The sequence below is a fragment of the Fukomys damarensis genome, unplaced genomic scaffold (assembly GCF_012274545.1).
Source record: "Fukomys damarensis isolate Sample0158 unplaced genomic scaffold, DMR_v1.0_HiC HiC_scaffold_8, whole genome shotgun sequence".
Lineage (NCBI taxonomy): Eukaryota > Metazoa > Chordata > Mammalia > Rodentia > Bathyergidae > Fukomys > Fukomys damarensis.
The window spans coordinates 26,455,768-26,474,808 of NW_022900920.1; the positions used below are offsets into that span (position 1 = coordinate 26,455,768).

The 19,041-nt window shown below is 48.1% G+C and overlaps 1 protein-coding gene across 3 annotated transcripts in view; it reads left to right on the forward strand.

Moving 5' to 3' along the window:
* Xpnpep1 (X-prolyl aminopeptidase 1) overlaps nt 1–19,041 on the forward strand; it is a 67,432-nt gene that overhangs the window by 37,382 nt on the left and 11,009 nt on the right. For all 3 annotated transcript variants that reach the window (XM_010634652.3, XM_010634651.3, XM_019209037.2), the window contains 15 exons: nt 807–899; nt 1,190–1,333; nt 2,852–2,947; nt 4,904–4,985; nt 6,403–6,613; nt 7,505–7,594; nt 8,681–8,731; nt 9,898–9,956; nt 10,092–10,169; nt 11,963–12,034; nt 13,865–13,925; nt 15,459–15,528; nt 16,294–16,467; nt 17,060–17,136; nt 18,250–18,348. In XM_010634652.3, the coding sequence (XP_010632954.1) occupies nt 807–899; nt 1,190–1,333; nt 2,852–2,947; nt 4,904–4,985; nt 6,403–6,613; nt 7,505–7,594; nt 8,681–8,731; nt 9,898–9,956; nt 10,092–10,169; nt 11,963–12,034; nt 13,865–13,925; nt 15,459–15,528; nt 16,294–16,467; nt 17,060–17,136; nt 18,250–18,348 (1,457 nt within the window). The remainder of the gene's footprint in view (nt 1–806; nt 900–1,189; nt 1,334–2,851; nt 2,948–4,903; nt 4,986–6,402; nt 6,614–7,504; nt 7,595–8,680; nt 8,732–9,897; nt 9,957–10,091; nt 10,170–11,962; nt 12,035–13,864; nt 13,926–15,458; nt 15,529–16,293; nt 16,468–17,059; nt 17,137–18,249; nt 18,349–19,041) is intronic.

Sequence of the window (19,041 nt, forward strand, 5' to 3'; positions counted from 1 at the left end):
AACTTGGACACTGACCACCTGTGGTAGTCACTAGTCTATCACCCTTAAATCATTTGAATTAAATTGAAATCAAGAAGCAGTCCAGAACATGTCTGCAGTGAACAAAATTTCAATATAGTGTATTTACCATTTAATGGCTCAGACAGAGCGAGGATGCAAGTCCCCTGGTCTCAGTTAGCTGATGGCTGAACCCCATGACGCTGACTGACCTCGGGCTGCAAGGCCCAGATTGAGTTCCCCAACCTTCTGAATGGTTGAACTCCACAACGTTGTATTACAGGTTTCCCATGCCCTATCTTTAAAGATGTTCAAAGTTGGGAACTCAGAAAAATACCCTTGATGACCACCTCTGCCTCTGCAGAGTGGGTCCAAAGACTGGCACAGTCAGGAGGTCTGAGAGTGCGTGCGGTTGGGAGGGGGGTCTTATGAGGGTTCAGGGGTGCTCATGCAGCTACCTTTCCTGCGCTTGAACGATGGCGGCTGAGTCGGGAGCAGGCGTGGCTCTCCTTCCTGTGGTGGATCGGGGCCCAGGCTACCTCCCGGGGCTTGAGCGATGGCCACAGTCACTCCTTTTTGAAGCTTAGTATCCTAAACCAGTGTCATTGCAAGGAAGAAGGGCTATATGTGCTTGGGAGTTGGGAGCTCCAGGTGCTATGCTGACCGCAGGAGTTCTGGGCTCCTGGGTGCCCTCCTTGTGATCTTTGGGAAGATTTCCTTACAACCAAGACTTGTACTCAGTCAGAGGCGGGCTGTCGGCAGGGGACCTGCCACGGTGCTGGAGATTTGCATTGTTCTTTCCTCTGCAGGGCTGAAGGACACACCAACCCAGGAAGACTGGCTGGTGAGTGTGCTTCCTGAAGGATCCAAGGTGGGTGTGGACCCGCTGATCATCCCTACAGGTGAGTGAGCTTGGCCCCTTCTGGAGTGGGTAAGGAAGGGGCTTCTAGGCTCCTCTAATCTCCTTGTGTGCTTGTGGGATGTGCAGTGTTGGGGGCTCGGCGTAACTCCATGTCATGATAGAGGCCACGGTGAGAAGAATGCCAGGATGGGGCTGGGAAGGCCTTTGGTGGTGGAGTCCTTTGACAGTTCCTCATCCTGCTCGCCCAGGGGTGGGCCGCGGGGTGATCGCCTTTCAGAAGGGGCCAGGCCTGTATTTAGTTCATGGTTGGCCATGTATGTTTCTCCTTAGATTACTGGAAGAAGATGGCCAAAGTCCTGAGAAGTGCTGGCCACCACCTCATTCCTGTGAAGGAGAACCTTGTTGACAAAATCTGGACAGATCGTCCAGAGCGCCCGTGCAAGCCTCTCCTCACGCTGGGCCTGGATTACACAGGTCACTGCCCAGTCTTGACCTTGTCTCAGTCTCAGTCTTCTGAATTGGACTGGAGTGGGTGGGTGGCCTTTGCCCACCTTTGGCCCAGCGGGTCATTTGACGAAAGCAGGAGCGCCTTTGGTTTCCACTGTTGCCACTAACTGTGGCCTGGTTCAGTTTTGTAATGCTCTTCTGGGTGCTGTGCAGAGAGGACTGTTCTCTACCCTCATTTACTAACTGCCACCCCACTGTGTCTGATCCTGGAAATGCAGTCCAGAAGTGTCTAGGATTGACTTCCTTTGCTCATGTTAGCACTGGTAGGTTTACTTCAGTCCGTCTCCATCCTGTATCTTCTGCCGTAGAGGCTCTGTGGGCTGTTCCTTTGGCCTGTGTGATAGTGATGGGTGAATGGCGTGTACTGTGAACCTTTTGTGGGAGACTGTGTGGATTTATAAAAACAGTGCCTGGGTGGAGGGAGGTGGGGCTGAGGGGAGGGAGCCTTTCTGTGGCAACGCAGAGGTGGGTGGGGGATGTCTGGAATGCAGGCAGATCGCCCAGAGGGGTCCTGGGAAGAAAGCATTACAACCCAGATTCTGCCAAGTTTTCAGCCGCATTCCAAGCTGATCTTCAAAGCAGCCCTTGGCTGTGGGGCAGCCCACAGCTTGCTTTCCTGTGTGACACCCTTGCCAGAGGGTATCGCACTTTGGGGAGCATGGGTTCAGTGAGTGAGCTAGGTCAGCTAAAGATTTTCTCTCTACATGGTTTGAATTTTTTTGACTGAAGCAGAGGCACTACTGACCTACTGCTATAGGAGAGGAGAAAGCAAATGTTGCTGGTAAAGCTTTTTATTCTGTAAACATTTGTGTGCCTGTTCATTGCAGGACGCTGTGTTAGGTGCCTTCCCTGTTACAGGTGGCTGTCACCTGAGTTACAGATGCCACTGTAGTAGAGTAGTTGGGGTTCAATGGGGTGAGTTCCTTCTGGGCTGCAATTTCATGCTGGGAGCAGCAGCAGAGGCCTTGGCTGTCTGACAGCAAGTGTGATTTGAAAGTGGTACTTACGCGCGTCGGATCACAGAGAACTCCTGAGTCTTAGCCCTGAAAACAAGTCTTGCAGCCTAAATAGTGTAAAGCGATACTCTTCTGACGTTTGAGGCTTGGCTGTGCTCTGCTGGGCGGTGAGTTCACTTCGATCGCTATGGTTCTCCTGTCCTTTCGGTCTTCATACCATCTTGTAATTCGTTGCTGGTTTGTCTAGCTTCTCCTCTGGGTTGTAAGTCCTATGAGGAAGGGACTGGGTCTATTCCAGAGCTATAACTGCAGTGAGCAGTACAGTCCCTTACAGATGCCTGCTCCTGGCAAGGCGAGGTGCTTCATAGACATCTGTGGGGTGAACAGTGAATTTTGCTGGGGAGGCAGTCAGGGCTCATGCCAGTCATACCTCTTGTCTAGGGTTTGAACCCAGGCCTCCTGCCTGTGTGACTGATGTAAGAGCATTTGGGGTGGGGTTTTTCAGTTGGCTTTTGTTGCTTTCTTGCAGGCATCTCCTGGAAGGAGAAGGTGGCAGACATTCGGCTGAAGATGGCTGAGAGGAACATTGTATGGTTTGTGGTCACTGCCCTGGATGAGATTGCATGTGAGTGCTCTGGTTTCACTGGTTGGAAATCCGTATGTTCATGCCATTCAGCTTTCTAAGTGGCCAGGGAATAAGCAAAAGGCTGGGTCGCCAAATGGGTGTAGGAGGTGCCAGTTAGGATGAAGGAGAAAGCATTACTGGGAAGGGGGTTCGGAGCCTGGCGCAGAGCATTGTTTTGAGGGACTCAGGGTGAGTCCGTGGGTGATGGCGACATCCACCTCTGGCCCGTCTCTCAGGACTGTGGCTCCTCTGAGAAAGTGCATTTCCTCCAGAAGTTTTCTGTCAGCCTCTCTACAAGTGTAAAAGAGATTATAGGAGGTATTTTTTTCTTTATATTTTCCCTGTACTTTTCCAAACTTTTCACAGTTGAGAATATTCTGGGAACATTTCTACCCCAGAAAACTCAGGAACTAAAAGCTCCTCTCTAGGTCCTTTGATACTGATAGCAGTTTCTCAGTCTTCGACCTTAAACCACCCCCGTGGAAATTGTTCAGAATCTCTGTTACTGTCTAGAATTTGAAGGAATCTGGTTGAAACTCCTTCTGTCTCTTGTTTTCTGATTGGATTTGATCCAGAGTAACTGAGAAGAGACACTGTTTTACACTTTTGCCTTTCTCACTACTAAAAGAGATTACTACACAGTGTCCTGTCTCTTTAGTCCTGTTTCATCTTTTCAGTCCTCAAAGCTTCATCACATGTATCAGTGATTTATGTCCATAATTAGCTTAATAACTCCAGCATTCTACCTTTGAGTATGAGAACGACACATTCCCACTGTGGAAAATTTGGAAAATGTAAAGGAAGTAGAAAGAATTAAAAATAATTCCTATACTCTTTTTAGCCAGAGACAGTATTTAATATTTCTATGGGTATATCAGTGTGTTGCCTGATTTTAAAATGTATCAGTATATAGACATAATTTTAAGTATTAAATATTCCATCACATGATAATACCATAATTTATTTTATTCTTTTGGCACCAGGAATTGAACTTGGGCCCTTGCGCTTGCAAGGCAGGCAGTGGAACCACTGAGCCAAATCCCCGGCCCTAGTACCATAATTTATTTAACCATTTCTCTATGGATGAACTTAGGTTATTTCTAGTTTTCCCTTGGAATGCTATTATCAAACTCTTGGTTCATGAATTCATGTCTCAGTTTCTGAGAGTTTGTTTCTTCTTGCTTCTAGCTGGCTTTAAGGGTAGTGTGGTACATTTTAAAAGAAGTGCTGGTATGAAAGGTTAAAACGTATTACCTCCCTGCTTTACTTTGAGAAGTGTTCTTGTAAAACAGAAGCAGCACTTTTATCCCTGGGCTTTTTAACCCTCTGAGAGCAGTCCCTTTGGGGCTGGAAGCCCTGGGTCCAGAGCTGTGCCCTCTCCTTGCCTCCAGTTTCTCAGACGTTTAGTGATCTCACCAGACCCTGGATCCTGGCCACAGAGGTCTTCAGCCAGCCAGCCAGCCAGCCAGCATAGCAGACCGTGTGCAGGCACAGGACTCACTTTCACTCAGTGGCCACAGCCTTGTGACTCCTTCCACTGGGGCGAGTGGCAGTTTTTCCACCTTAGATCATTTGCCTCTGAAAGAAGAGTGCTTGTCTCTTTTTTTATGACGCAGAGGTCTGCGTCAGCGTCAGCAAACTCAGTCCTGGCAGGTCACCACTAGGTGGGTCATTTCAGTTCCACTGTTAGGATAGGGGCCTCCATGTTTTCTAAGAATTCTGGGGAGTGCTGTGGCAGTGTGAGAAACAGCTCTGCTGCCATCTGGTGGCAGACACCAGAAGTTGCAGCTCAGCTGTAGAAATGCAGGTTCTTGTTTTTCTGAGAGAAGCCAGGGAGGGAATCCTTGGTAAAGTAGCTGGATTCCTAGCTGAAGCCCTTCCCGCTCCAAAAATTACCCTTAAACCTTGATTTGGGAGCCAGTCAGATGACAGGGTCTTCATTTTGATTTATTTTAGGGCTGTTCAATCTTCGAGGGTCAGATGTGGAGCACAACCCAGTATTTTTCTCATATGCAGTGATAGGACTAGAAACGATCATGTGAGTATTCACCCCACCCCTTGGACTGGAACTCCTTTCCCAAAGCCCTTTGGACCTCCAGGCTCCCCTCTCTGGTTCCCACTCAGCAGTCCCTGCCTGCCGTTTCCTCAGTGGACTTCCTTTTTCCTGTTCTTCCCGTCTTTCCCTTCTGTCTGCCGTCAAAGTAGGCGTTTATTTATATCTTGTCTCATCAAATGACTTGAAGTCTATGGAAGTATTTATAGTACCTTGAGATTTAAAAATAAATAAGCAAGGACATTCAGACAAAGCTAGTCATGTTAGTACACGAAATTCTGCTGCAAGGTCTTGTTCAGGCCACATATCTGATTCCATGTTTTCTAGAAGCCATATATATATATATATATACATACACTTGCTCAGTTATGCAATTCTGGGTCTGTAGTGCAAATAACCTTCATTCTGAAGGCTAGACAAGGTGTGGGGAAATCCCCTGAGCTGTGCTTTGTTGGATTCTCAATCTGTCCAAGGTATTGTTTGCAACTTTCCTGTCTCTTGTTTTTCTGTTGGGTGGCTTTATTGAGTCTGACAGTATATTGATTGTGTGTCATGCTGGGGCGCCAGCATTAGGTGCTCGGGTGAGTGACACGGACAGAGGGATGGCTTAGAGTTGGGGAGCTGTGCATCTCCTCTCTCCAGTGGATTTGGGCACTTAAGGGCACGAGCCCACCTGGGACCAGCACAGGTGCTACAGGAAGGGCCTAGTCTAGATTTGGGGCATAGAGGAGACTCTTGGGGAAAGTAATTCTGAAGTAGAGATGAAGGGTAAATATGAATTAGCCAGGTCCACGCTGGGGCAAGGAGGAATGGCAAAGGGGGAAGCATTAGAGAGGCTCTGGGCTGGAGAGAGCCGTGTGTGGGAGACACGGAGGGGTTCACTGTAGTCAAGGCGAGGAGGTAAGCAGGGTCACAGCTCACCCAGCCAGGTCTAGGCGCTTGGGCTCCTGTCCCAAGGATGGTGAAGAGCTGCTGAGTAAATTGCTCAGAGGGGACCCATGATCAGCCTTGTAAATGATACAAAATGTTAGGACTGAAGAATAGCATGGGTGGGACAAGACTTGGAGGCTAGGAGGTGCTGATGGGCAGGGCTGTAGACAGAGCGACAGAGTTGGTGGAGGTTTGGCTGTAGGTGCCAGGATCTTGATTGGGGAGGGGAAGAAGGACATTAGGGAGAAGAGGGCCCAGGTTTCTAGCTGGGGGAGGGGTTGGGGGAAGGATGACCGCACGCACGAGCACAGGGAACACAGGAGGGCAGGATTTGGGGAGGCAGTGGAGGAGGGAGGAAAAGCTGCTTGGCTTCGGTGCAAGAGACGGAGCCTGTGTGTGAGCATGCGTGTCTGTTCTTACCCACTGTCTCATGTGCCACTTTCTTCCTGCCCCCCACCTCTGGTCCCCACAGGCTCTTCATTGATGGAGACCGTATAGATGCTCCCAGTGTGAAAGAACACCTGCTTCTTGACTTGGGCTTGGAGGCTGAATACAGAATCCAGGTGCTTCCTTACAAGTCCATCCTGTGTGAGCTCAAGACCTTGTGTGCCTGTCTCTCCCCACGGGAGAAGGTGTGGGTCAGCGACAAGGCCAGCTTTGCTGTGAGCGAGGCCATCCCCAAGGTTGGTAGTCTGCTCTGGCCTAAGCCCTGCCAGCCACTTCCCTGTTCTGCCTTTGTATAGCTCTGTTTTAGGAGACCGAGGGACTGTGGGATCTGGGTTTCTGGTGGCCAGGTGGCCTTGGCAAGTTTGGCAGTGCCCTCTTCCACTGAGCAGTGGGCCATCCACGGAAGAGCCTAGGCCTGGCTCTCCAAACCTGGCCTGTCACTGCATCTTTGGCATTGTCACACTGTGTGTGACCTCTGTACTTCCTTAAACCAAGTAGGGATCACTTTTGCTGTCCCTGTTTTATGAGGGTGTGTGTGTGTGTGTGTGTGTGTGTGTGTGTGTGTGAGAGAGAGAGAGAGAGAGAGAGAGAGAGAGAGAGACAGGAGAAGGAAAGCAGTTTGAAAAGCTCTGCAGGTACCAGCTGCACTGAGTCCCTCCCTGTCACACAAGGAGGGGTTCTAACTTTTCTCCCCAGCCCTGTCATATCAGACCATTAGCAGCAGCTGAGGGGTGATCACTGAATGGAATTGGGGAGAGTAGGAAGCCTCCCCTTGTCAGGTCAGCTGCCTCGCCGGACAGGGGCCACTTTGGTCAGACTCTCAGGGGCCTGTGAACTCTGACCACGGGTGCTTGGAAAGCAATTGCAAAGACCTGTGGGGCCTGGATGAGGGTACCTTGTTTGAGGTGCTTACCGTTTTCAGTGAACACAAGCCCTTTTCATCACGCTACGGGTCATCAACTGAAAGGGGAGATTCTGTAAGCCCCAGAAGATAGCTCGTGGGTGCCACGTGGGAGCTCTTTAAATTATTTGTTTTAAATTCATTTTGCCGGATCAAAGAGTTGGCTGCCATGGTCTGGCGGGGTGGAGCGGGCCTTGTTTCCCATTCTCTTGTCCTTTGCCCCCAGGATCATCGCTGCTGTATGCCTTACACCCCCATCTGCATTGCCAAAGCTGTGAAGAATTCAGCCGAGTCAGAAGGCATGAGGCGGGCTCACGTGAGTGCAGCAGCCGGTGCGGAAGGCTGGATGGGGATGGCCGGAGGTTCAGTTCCCTCTCCTGCTGCACGACCTGTGCCTAGATAAGGTTGCTCTCTCTGAGCCTTAATCTTCCTGGCTTTCCAGAGTCAGTGAGAGGATGAAATAGTATATTTGATGGGGAGCCGAGGTAGCAAACCCATGTAATCCCAGTTTGAGAAGCTGAGGCAGGAGGATCCAAAGCTTGAGGCCAGCCTGGACAACAGAGTGAAACCTTGTCACAGAATACAAAACAAAACCAAAACCAAAGCAACTTGATGGGTTAGAGCTTCACAAAGTATATAGCACATAGGGCAGAAAAAGACATTGATGATGTACAGCAGAGGCCCTCAGCCCCTGGGACATGGACTGGTGCTGGTCCTTGGCCTGCTAGGAACCAGGTCACACATGAGTGGCAGGCAAGCTTCGTCTGCATCTGCAGCCACTTTCTATCACTCACACTGCTGCCTGAGCTCTGCCTGCTGTCAGATCGCGTAGCTGTATTCTCACAGGAGTGCGTACCCTACTGTGCACTGTGCATGCGTGCAAGCGATCTAGGTCGTACACCCTTTGATCACCCTGGAAAACATCCCTCCCTCCCAAACTCTGCCCATGGAGAGGCTTTCTTCCACAAAACCAGTCCCTGGTGCCAAAAAGCCTGGGGGCTACTGATGTAGAGGAAGAGAACGTGGTAATGATGAAAACCAGAAGGGCCAGGTTGTGTTTCCGGGCACAGGATGGGTCTAGAGAGATCGGGACCCAGAGCCAGCCTCTGGCAGTTAGCAGGTCTTTCCTAGCCCCCGTAGGGCTGGTGGTCAGCTTTCCTTGGCCGTGCTCCTGCCCTCCTGACTGTGCCCCAGCTGCTCCACAGCAGAGGAGCCCTCTCTCTGCCAGTGGGAGTCACTGCACCCTGGCTTCCAGGAAGTGTCCTCAAGCACAGTGCTGGCTGCCAGTGGCTGGGGTCCCCCTGTAGGTGCAGCCCTCTTGGGATTGCTGAAGGGCTGGGCTCTGAAGCTGCCCACGTAGCTTTCAGTAGTAGCTTAACACGTGTTTCTATTTTTGGAGCAGATTAAAGATGCTGTTGCCCTCTGTGAACTCTTCAACTGGTTGGAGAAAGAGGTTGGTTCGTGAGTCTTCACTGAGCATGTGGTTAGAGTTTATTCTGAAATATCGACATAGGATTGATTGCAGCTGTGGCCTCCTCCAGGCTCTGTTGACTGCAGTCCAATCCTAGGTCTAACTTTCATACTTTTCATGGCAGTTCTTTCTGTGTATGCTCACATATTTAATTCTTTAATGTAGAAAAAATCATAGTAGCATAGAGAAAGAAAGAAATTCCTTGACAGTGCATACTTTTTGGGTTAGGGAGCCAAAACACAGTGGAATTTCATTATAAAGAAAAATGATCCTTATTGTAGGCAGGCTGATTGTATTTGAAGAAAAGATTCTGTGAGGACATTTTGAACTTTAAGCCTTAAACTTTTTATGCTAAATTGACTCGTGGCCATTTATTTCCTGCCGGTAGCTGGCAAGAGAGTGGTTTCTCTGTGTGGTTATTAAATAGTGTCATATTCTCTTTAAATAGTATATAAATTCTTTCACTGGACAAAGGGACTTTCTTGCCTCGGCAGCACAAATAACTAAAATTAGAGAAAGGACTTACCTTTCTTATTCCCACCAGGGTTAAACCCCCTCCCCCATGTTTCCTTTTGACTTGTTCACCCTTGTAAATTATTTTTATACGTCTCTCAGTGTGTAGAATATGATTTTTATTTATTTTGTTCACGTAGGATCATAATGTAAGCATTTTCCATATATTTTAAGACCTTAAGAAAGGATTCAAATGGAGGTTGCATCTAATGGCCAGGCTGATTTACCTACCCATTCCTTCTGTTTTTGATTTTTTTTTCTGTTAATCAATCCTGCAATAATATCTTTGCATTTATCCTTTTTATTGCTTTAGGATAATTTTCTTAAGATGATTTCCTAGGAAGTCATAGTTTTGAATTTTTAAACTTAGATGCATAGTTTGGGAGGTTTGGTGTACAATACTGAGACAAAATAATCGAGTGAAAATTTAAAAAATAGAAACTATTTTAGGCAGCTCTGATGAGAGCCTTTGGCAGTTCCCTCCCTGTTAAAGAGGAGACGTAAGCTGCCTCCTGTGGACTGCACATCTGGGATATGGGAATTGAGGGAAAAGCAAGCTTTTAATGTATTCCTTCTCTCATATGTGAGGCACACATGCATTTATCTCACATGACTTATAAGCACTTTTTTTCTAGGTTCCCAAAGGTGGTGTGACAGAGATTTCAGCTGCTGACAAAGCAGAAGAATATCGCAGGTAAGGAAGAGGCTGGTGTGGAGACCTGTGGACTTCATGCGGATTTCTTAGGCGAATGAGAAGCGTCTGGAAGGCCCCGATTCTCCGCACACTCAAGACCTTTAACCCTTTCTGCTCTATGTGTGTCTGTTCCAGGCAGCAGGCTGACTTTGTGGATTTGAGCTTCCCAACTATTTCCAGTACGGGACCCAACGGCGCCATCATTCACTACGCGTAAGGCATGCGGAGGAACACGTGCCTGGCTTGGCTGCTGCTTCTGCACAGGAGCCTGAGCAGGGGAGAGACATTATTTTACCAGAGGCCCCTATGTCCACTGTGTGTGTGTTGAGATTGTAAAATTATACCTCCTAGGGCCAGGGGTGTAGCTCAGTGGCACCGTGCGAGCACAAGGTCCTAAGTGTGATCCCCAGTAAGAGGGTGGGAGGGTGTTAGACCTCTTAGGTCTGTTTTCTCTGAATTCCCCAAGCTTCTGCCTTTTGGGAGTTTCCACCTAGGCTCAGTGTGGCATTGATTGGCATTTTCCATAACATAGTCAAATGCTTGTCTGTGTTTCTTTTCTGAGGCTACAGAAACTATCAGCGTTTGCATCTTGATGACAGGTCTTTGAGTGTTTTCATTTCCTGGCAATAGCAGCCACCTTGATGTACTAGTCCTCTGTGCATCTTTTGAGTTCTGCCGCCTCCATTTCCAAAACACTTGTCACTGGCTGGTGGGGCATCTCATTTTCTGTAGGTAGCGCTTCCTTTAGCTGTGAGACCAGAGGGGCACCGAGGCAGTTAGGACGGCAGGCAGATCTGTGGGGAAAGGTAACAAGGTGTGGCTTAGGCTTTAGCCTCAGCTTTGCCAGGCTTACCTGTTTCACTTTGCACTAGGAATTTGGAGCCCTGTGCTCCCCATCTGTGGTGTGCAGTTACAGAGAGAACACTTGGTCTGTCTCTTTGGGCTGTACTTGGGCACCGTTTTTTTCCCATTTTTAAATAATTGCTTTTAGAGCTTTTAGTCGCAGGGCAGATTGTGAAGCTGTGTGTGGGAGACAGTCAGCAGATATGACAATACAGTTCTCATACTAATGCTGCTGTTCCAACATTAAAACATCAAAGGGACTTCAGTTTAACTTGTAATGAATTTCTTGGTTGCACACTATCCTGGAGTTTTTCTGTTGATTAAATCATTACAATTTTTCTAAGCAAGGACCAGAAATTTGCTTCTTCATTGGAGTTTATTGCAGGCTGTTGGAAGTAGGGCACTGGAGGCTAGGCCTGTGGATGGTGGTTTTCTTTGTAGCTGTAGCTCTTGTGCCCCTGGCTTCCTTACGTGTTGCTGGAGAGGGGTCATACTTGTGGCAGGGATTTGAGTGCTGTCTTCCACGCCATTGAACATTCACTGCACAGTGGTGATGTCTAGAAAACTGCATGGGGACAGTAGATCACTTTTTAAAAATTCTCATGCTGTTTGAAAGAGTGCTCCGTCATAAGAGTGCCCTAGTGCTGTCCATTCGGCCCCTGCATGTCTGGTGGTATCAGGAGTGAGTCATGAAGCGCCTGAGGGCTCAGACTGAAGGGGGCCCAGGGGCTGAGGCAGTTCACGGGGTCTCCAGAGACAAATGTGAGGCTGTGGTGACTCCAGGCTGCTCCTGCCCAATTCCGGGAGTCAGGCTAAGTCCTATTGCTTCAGTGGGTTCTCATTTTCATTTGACAGTAACTTTGACAGTTACTTCTTAAACGCCCATTTATGTTCAGAGGCAGAGGTAAATAGATAAAAAGGGATGCTCTTCTTGTTTTTCTTGAACTCTTTATTTAGTTGGGGAGATGGGTTGACAGAGTCTCTGAATAGTGGAAGTGTAAAACTGAGTGGGATAATTAATTTATTGGTAATTTTAATTTTTTCTTTTGGTACGGTTTCGGACTTAAAGTTTTAAAAAGAGCCCAAGACTCTGTGTGCTCTTCTCTCAGATTCAGTAAGTGTTTATGTGTGTGGAGTAATTAATTTTTAATTAACTTTCTTAGGCCAGTCCCTGAGACGAATAGGACCCTGTCCCTGGATGAAGTGTACCTCATTGACTCGGGTGCTCAGTACAAGTAAGTGGACCCTGATGCTTAAAACTGAACTTGGATTCCACGCCAATGAGGGGTGGACTAGCCAGGCTCCAGCTGCGAATCGCACTGTGCGCTGGCCACTAGCAGACTTGCTTCTGTCTTGTCCTTGTTTCATCCCTAACTGAAATAGCCCCCTTGTAACTCTGTTCCTGCAAAAGGTGGATTGATGGAATTGTTTAGTCCTTGGTTGGAAGTCGTTAAAGTACTAAATAAATATCTGCAAAATAAAGCAAGTGCCTGGGACCTTTGGAAAGTGTCCTGCCCCAGCCCATAAAACTGCCTGCCAGCTCCCAGTACTTGCAGCTGCCCTAGGGCCTTGTGAAGGAAGGATTCAATGTGAATGAGTGACGAGAAGTGAGCACTGCCCCGAAAATCTGAACTTCTTTCACAGTCATCCCCCCTCACAGTTTCTCAGAGGTGAACTAAGACGGGGCAGCATCTTGGGCAGGAGTGAGTAGGAACTGTCTGCACCGAGAGTGTCCTGTGGCAGTTGGCCCCAGGCTTTACAGCTCAGCCAGTCACCCAGAACAAGCTCAGCCTCGGGGCACTGCGCTGGCCTCAGCCTGGAGCTGAGGGCCCGGGATCACTTGGTACTGGTGCTCGGGTGTAGACTTCTGCTCCTTTCTGCGTTGTCACCTCCTCTGTATCAGGAATGTGGGTGAGGGTGGGTTAGGGATGTGTTTGGGTGTCTTTAATGTCTGTCCAGTAACCATCGTGCTTTCCCGATGATGAGAAGCAGATGTTGGCCCTCCTTGCCTAGCCCCAGGCTTCTGTGTGCTTTGTCTCCCTCAGTCGTGACACAGTGATGGAGTCTCCCCCGGCAGAGGCCTCACAGGCAGGGCTGAATCATTCTCACTGTAGCAAGCCTTTTTTTGTTTTGTTTTGTTTTTGTTTTTTGCGGTACTGGGGATTGAACTCAGGACCTTGTGCTTTCGAGGCAGGGGCAGCACCACTGAGGTAAATCTCTGGCCCTATCAAACCATATGTTCTCGAGGCAGGGGCAGCACCACTGAGGTAAATCTCTGGCCCTATCAAACCATGTTTGCATTCACGTTTTGTCTCGTTTTTGTAACATCTTTATTGAGATATCATTCATGTAACAATGATTCACTCAAAATATAAATTTAATATTTTTGTACCTGCTCAAAGTTCTGAAACAACCACAACTAATTTTGGAACATTTTTATCACCCTGAAAGGAAACCTCATGCTCAACAGCACTCAGTCCTTTTTTTCCTTCACCCAGGAGAGCTGCTACTCTGCTTTCTGTCTTTGTGAATATACCTTTTCCAGATCCTTCATATAAGTGGAATCCTATAATGTAGAGTGTTTTGCGTCTGGCTTCTTTCACTTAGCATACTGTTTTCAGAGTTTATCTGTGTTATAGCATCTGCCAGTGCTTCTTTGCTTTACGTGGCTCAGTAATATTCCATGGTATATTTATACCTCATTTTTATCCATCCATGAGTTTTCTCCATGAATGTGGTGAACATTGATGTGAAAGTTTTGCCTTCAAGTCTCTTTATATCCCCATTTAACTTAATTTTTTATCAAAATTATTGTTGATTGTTATTTTTTAATTTAAATTTTTGTAAGTACACGTTCCCAGTGCAGCTTTCCAGTCTTGGGGGTATACCTGGGTGTGGAGTTATATTTAACTTTTTAAGGTGTGCAGACTTTTCCGCAGTGGCTGCTTCATTTGCATGTCAGCCAGGTGTGAGTGAGGGTTCGGATTTCTCCACATGCTTGCTTGCCTCATATTTGAGAAAAAACTTACTTTGAACCCTTAATTGTTCTTTTCTATTTTTGAAAGGGATGGAACCACGGATGTGACTCGAACCATGCATTTTGGAACCCCCACGGCCTATGAGAAGGTAAGGTAGAGGTAGAACTCAAGAGACCCTCTCTGCCTTCTTAAGAAGAGCTTTTCTGAAAAGGGACTATGCAAATGAGTGACAGTTATATGTGGGATGCTAAAGCTAGACATTTTTGTGGAAGCAGGCTTACCTGCTTTATGATTTCTGTTTATTGTAGGGTAAGACATTCGGATGAAATTCAAAAGCATTTTGTTAAGGTCAAGGCAGCTCAGATTCCAGTTTAAAATGCTTTGGCCTTCTCTTGGGTCAGGTGGAATCTGACTGGGCATGGAGAAAGTAGTGAAAGGGTGTTTTTACAAGCAGTGTATAGATTTGATTCTGAGAGGCCCTCCTTCTTTCTGCAGTTCAATGTTCCTGTTCCCAGGCCCACTTCTCAGGGAGCTTTCTGGATTACAGACACTGTTGTTTCTCATATCACTGGTGAGGGAAGGGGACACAGAGCTGTGAGGTGGAGAGATGTGTGCCGGGGTCTGAACACCTGATTTGTGTTCCGCTCTGCTGTTTACCCACTCTGCAATCGTAAACAGCAATGTTTTACCATCCAAAAACATGGAGAAAACTGTGCCCACCTTCTCGGCTGGTCCTGGGGTTTCTGTGGGCCACTGAGTTCCCGGAGCATAGTGCGTGCCCAGGGAATGTTAGTTGAGCCTCTGAGGGACAGTGTCTTTTGGGGGAGCTCATTCAGGATGGTCTTCCCAGGACGAGGGCCTGCTGCAGTGCAGGGTGCAGAGGGCCGACTTGGTGCCTTGCCTGTCTGTTTGCAGACACTGGTACCTTAGAAGACCTTGGGCCTCAGGTCCAGAATCCCTTTGATGAGCCTTTTTGGTACCGGGATCAACCTCGGGTCCTTGTGCTAGTGAGGCAGGCGGTGGAACCACTGCGCTAAATCCCCGGCCTGACTTTTTGACATGGAAAGAGCCCCAGGCAAGACCAAGGATGGGGGTTTCAGTCTGGCCTCTGCTACTTACTGGCAAGTCCCTGACCTCCCAGGAAGCACTTTTCTTGTCTGGACAGTGGGGTGACCCGTGAGGCTCACAGGGCAGTGGGGAGCCTGGGTGTGGAGGCCAGACTGCTTGGCTGCGAGGTCAGATCCTGGCACCCAGGAAATGTGTGACCTGGCCTTGCCACTTGGCCGCTGTGAGGACAGCAGTGGTGCCCCTATCTATCAGGAGCAGTGGGACTGATGTACTGTTCTCAGTACAGCACCTGGCACTGTGCTGTTAGGCTCATCTGTACTTTGTAAAGCTCACACGGCACAGGGTAGGTCTGAATGTTTATTACATAGTGAAGTTCTGTAGGGTCATCTCTCTGACGGTACTCTCTTACTTCAAGATTTTCTGGAAAATGGGTCCGTGGCCAAGCCAGACTTTTTATCTGTGAGATTATTTTTTCTTTTCACTGTTTTCTTTATACGAATGTTTCTTTATATGAATGTTAAACTTTAACAGACAGGGTTTTCTGAATTACCAGAAAACTACAGAATTAGAGTATCTTCCCTTCTGCAATGTGCCCCTGGGTTTTCTTTGGCAGGAATGCTTCACATATGTCCTCAAGGGCCACATAGCCGTGAGCGCAGCCATTTTCCCGACAGGTACCAAAGGTAGGTGGTCCCTTCTGGCATGCTGTTTTTCTCACCTAAGTGTTAGTGGAAAAGCATGTCCTTTCCTTTCTGGGTCAGTCCCTAGCCCACTTCAGCCCAGGAGAGTAGGGGCTGCCTGAGTGAATCTCCTGGACCCAGTGACTACACCCAGATGACCCCACTCCGTTGAGCCAGTCTTAGGATTGTGCCACTTCCGACTGCTTATGAATTGGGTGACACACGCAGGTGCCCCGTAGGAGTGAAGCGTGAAGGCCTCAGGGTTAGCCTCCTGCCTGCCCTTCAGCAGTGACTCCTTTGATGGTCCTTGTGTGATGCTTAGATCTGTCCTCTCTTGAGGTCTAGTGCGTGGGGCCATGGACTGTGAGTTGGCAAGGCCTGGGCCTCCATAAGTATGGTTATATGGCTGTGTGCTCATCTGCCTGAGCCTGTTTCCTCCTGGCTGCCTGTAGTCTGATTAGTCTCAAGTGTGCCATACTGAAATGTTAGGGTCACAGAGGTAGGAGAGGAATGTGTGTTACTTGTGCAGCTTTACCCAGCAGCAGGTGTCCATGCCCTTACTGCCATCCAGGACAAATGGCTCTCCCCAGCTTCAGACTGAATTCTGTATGGCTTCCTCTGATTATTAGAAAGTTCTACCTGGTGGGTCTGAACTCTTTAGAAACTTTTACCCATTGCTTTCAATTTCACCTACTGGAACCTGATATAATAAACCTGTCTCTGAAGTGCTGCACAGAATTCTTCATTGGTCCTTTGTATGTCTTTCAGGCCACCTTCTGGACTCCTTTGCCCGTTCAGCTTTGTGGGATTCTGGCCTGGATTACCTGCACGGAACAGGACATGGTGTTGGGTCTTTTCTGAATGTCCATGAGGGTCCTTGTGGCATTAGTTATAAAACCTTCTCTGATGAGCCCTTGGAGGCAGGCATGATTGTCACTGATGGTAGGTGTCCTGCACGAAGAGGGCATATGACACTTTGTTGTTTCTTATATTTTGTTACTTTAAAGGAAATTGGCAATGATTTCCCCCCTCTGGTCATCTTGAATTAATAAGCTTTTTTGGTGTGTTTTTATTGAGATCATAACTGGACGTGTTGTATTCAGCTTTCCTTTTCTTTGGGTACCAGGGATCGAACTTGAGTCCTTGCACCTGCAAGGCAGGTGGCAGAACCACTGAGCTAAATCCCCAGCCTTGTATTCAGCTTTCTTAATGTATTACATTTTCCCTCGTCATTGCCAAATTATTGTAAATAAACTTAATGCCTATGTACGTCACTGTGTCCTGTGGAGATCCAGCCTGATTTATTTAGCAAATCCCCTGTTACTGTACCACCTATCCTGAAGGTAGTTCTCAGAGCTTCAGAGCCGGTCTTCCTGCACCTCAAGTGCCTAAAAGAGTGGTTGTGTGGGAAAAGTTGGTGACTCTGGGCTCTTCCACTGGATAGGATGGATCCTTCACCAGTTTCCTCTTCTTTGGGGTGGGCGCTCATCCCAGGAGTCTGGCCGCTGCTTATTTTGGGGTTTGTTTGTTTCAGAGCCAGGGTATTATGAAGACGGGACATTTGGTATCCGCATTGAGAATGTTGTCTTGGTGGTCCCCGTGAAGACCAAGGTGAGTGTTTACTTGTTTAAAAAAAAAAATCTGTTCTTTATTGTGGGAAGATGGAGGTCAAGATTGTGCCATTCTGGGGCCAAAATGAAGCTTCCTTTGCCCTATATCAGGGACTTTACTGAAATCACTCTCCTTCCCTGCAAAGCTGGAAAGAAAATTCTTGGTGACCTGGGACCCAGAACTGTGTGACTCATCGAATCCCAAGGTGACCCCTGCTTGATGTGATTTGAACCTCTGAGTTTATTGGAGACAGCTTGTAGTCATGAAGTCCCCTCTGCTTGGTCAAGGGACTAGTTGCTGGGCCCACCCAGGTTCTGAAGAAGGGCAGAAGCGATAATTGGAAGCAATAATTTTACTACATTCCCCGGCTGATTTCTGTCAGGTAGCATTTGGGAACCCTGGGTCATGTCATGGTTCAGGCCTCACAGGTAGTACAGGAAAGGTGCTTTACTCTGTTCTCCATCAGTGTTACTAGAGGCTGCCGAGTTTTAGGTACAAAACTTTACCTAAAATGTCTGTTTGTTTCTTTCCCTTTGGTGATGTAATCACCAGAAAGGAAATTAAATTCAAGGAAGTAGTTTCCTGAGTCTGCAAGGAGGTTAACCTCTGGGATTTGCTTCCTGCTCGTGGAAGTCACTGCCCTTCAAAGTGGCCTCACTTCCAGAGACTCCAGGGAACAAGACCTGGCTTGCTCTGCTGGCCTGGTGGACAACTATGCCACCACTTGATGGCCTGTGTGGGTTAGGCAGCCCGCACAGCTGACTTAAAAGTATGATTTTGGGGGGCTTCTCCCCCAGAGGTCTTGAGAACTGAGACCACGGATGCCCTGAGCTCAGATGCCCCCATACCCTGCTCCTGCTTCCTCCATTGCAGCAGACATTAGTCTGGGCTGGCTGCTGGGAGCCTCTTAGCACCCATGGTTTGGCTGGTCTTGACCGCGCAGGTGTTAAAGCGGAGGCTTCATGTACCTATTAGAAATGGTCACCAGCTGACCACTTTTTGGCTCCTTTATATGCCTGGCTCTGAGAGGCACCAGCTGTGGTAGAGAGACACACACGGTGGTTCATTGTGGTAAGAGGACTAACAGCTGCTGTTTTCTTCCTTCTCCCACAGTATAATTTCAGTAACCGAGGAAGCCTGACCTTTGAACCTCTAACTTTGGTTCCAATTCAAACCAAAATGATAGATGTGGATTCTCTTACAGACAAAGAGGTAATGGGGAAATCTTGGTGGCGTAAATGTTACTAGAAGTGTGAAGAGCTGCCTTCTTTACTGTAGAGGTCTCCTGAGGACTCAGGAGATTTATCTGTATTTCTGGGCCTTCAGACAGAGGTGTAGTGTGCCGTTGTTTTTCTGCGGGAAATAGCTGCATTGTTCCTCCATAGCTGTGCTAAGGCATGTTTAGCAGACACGAGCCCATTTGTCTTCCCTACAAAGAGCCAGATGGATTGTGGGGCCTCTTGGCCATTGCACTTATAAGATTGTTTTCTTATGTTGCTTGAAACATTAAGGAAACTGGAAGCAAAATCTCTTATCTGCCCAGTTTTCACACAGACCAGGAGAGAGGTTGTCCTGCTGTGGCCACACTGGGGCCATGAAATCCTTTACAGTGCCTGGGAACAATAGTGTTTCTTGCCATGGTCAGAGGATTGCAGGTCTTAAGTCTTAGAGTAAGCCCCCAGGATCAGGAGATGAGGTAAAGTGGCAGGCAGGTGACCTAGAGTAAGGCTTGAGCCATCGGGCAGGTGATCGGGATTGAGAAAAACAGGTCAGAAACAGGGCAGGAGCAGTTAGCATTGGACAGATGAAACAGTTCTCAAACCAGGAAGCTAGAAGCCAGGAGACAAATTCCAGAGAAAGACAAGGGCCAGAGGTTGATTGATGGGGCTGAGAGACAGGACAAGC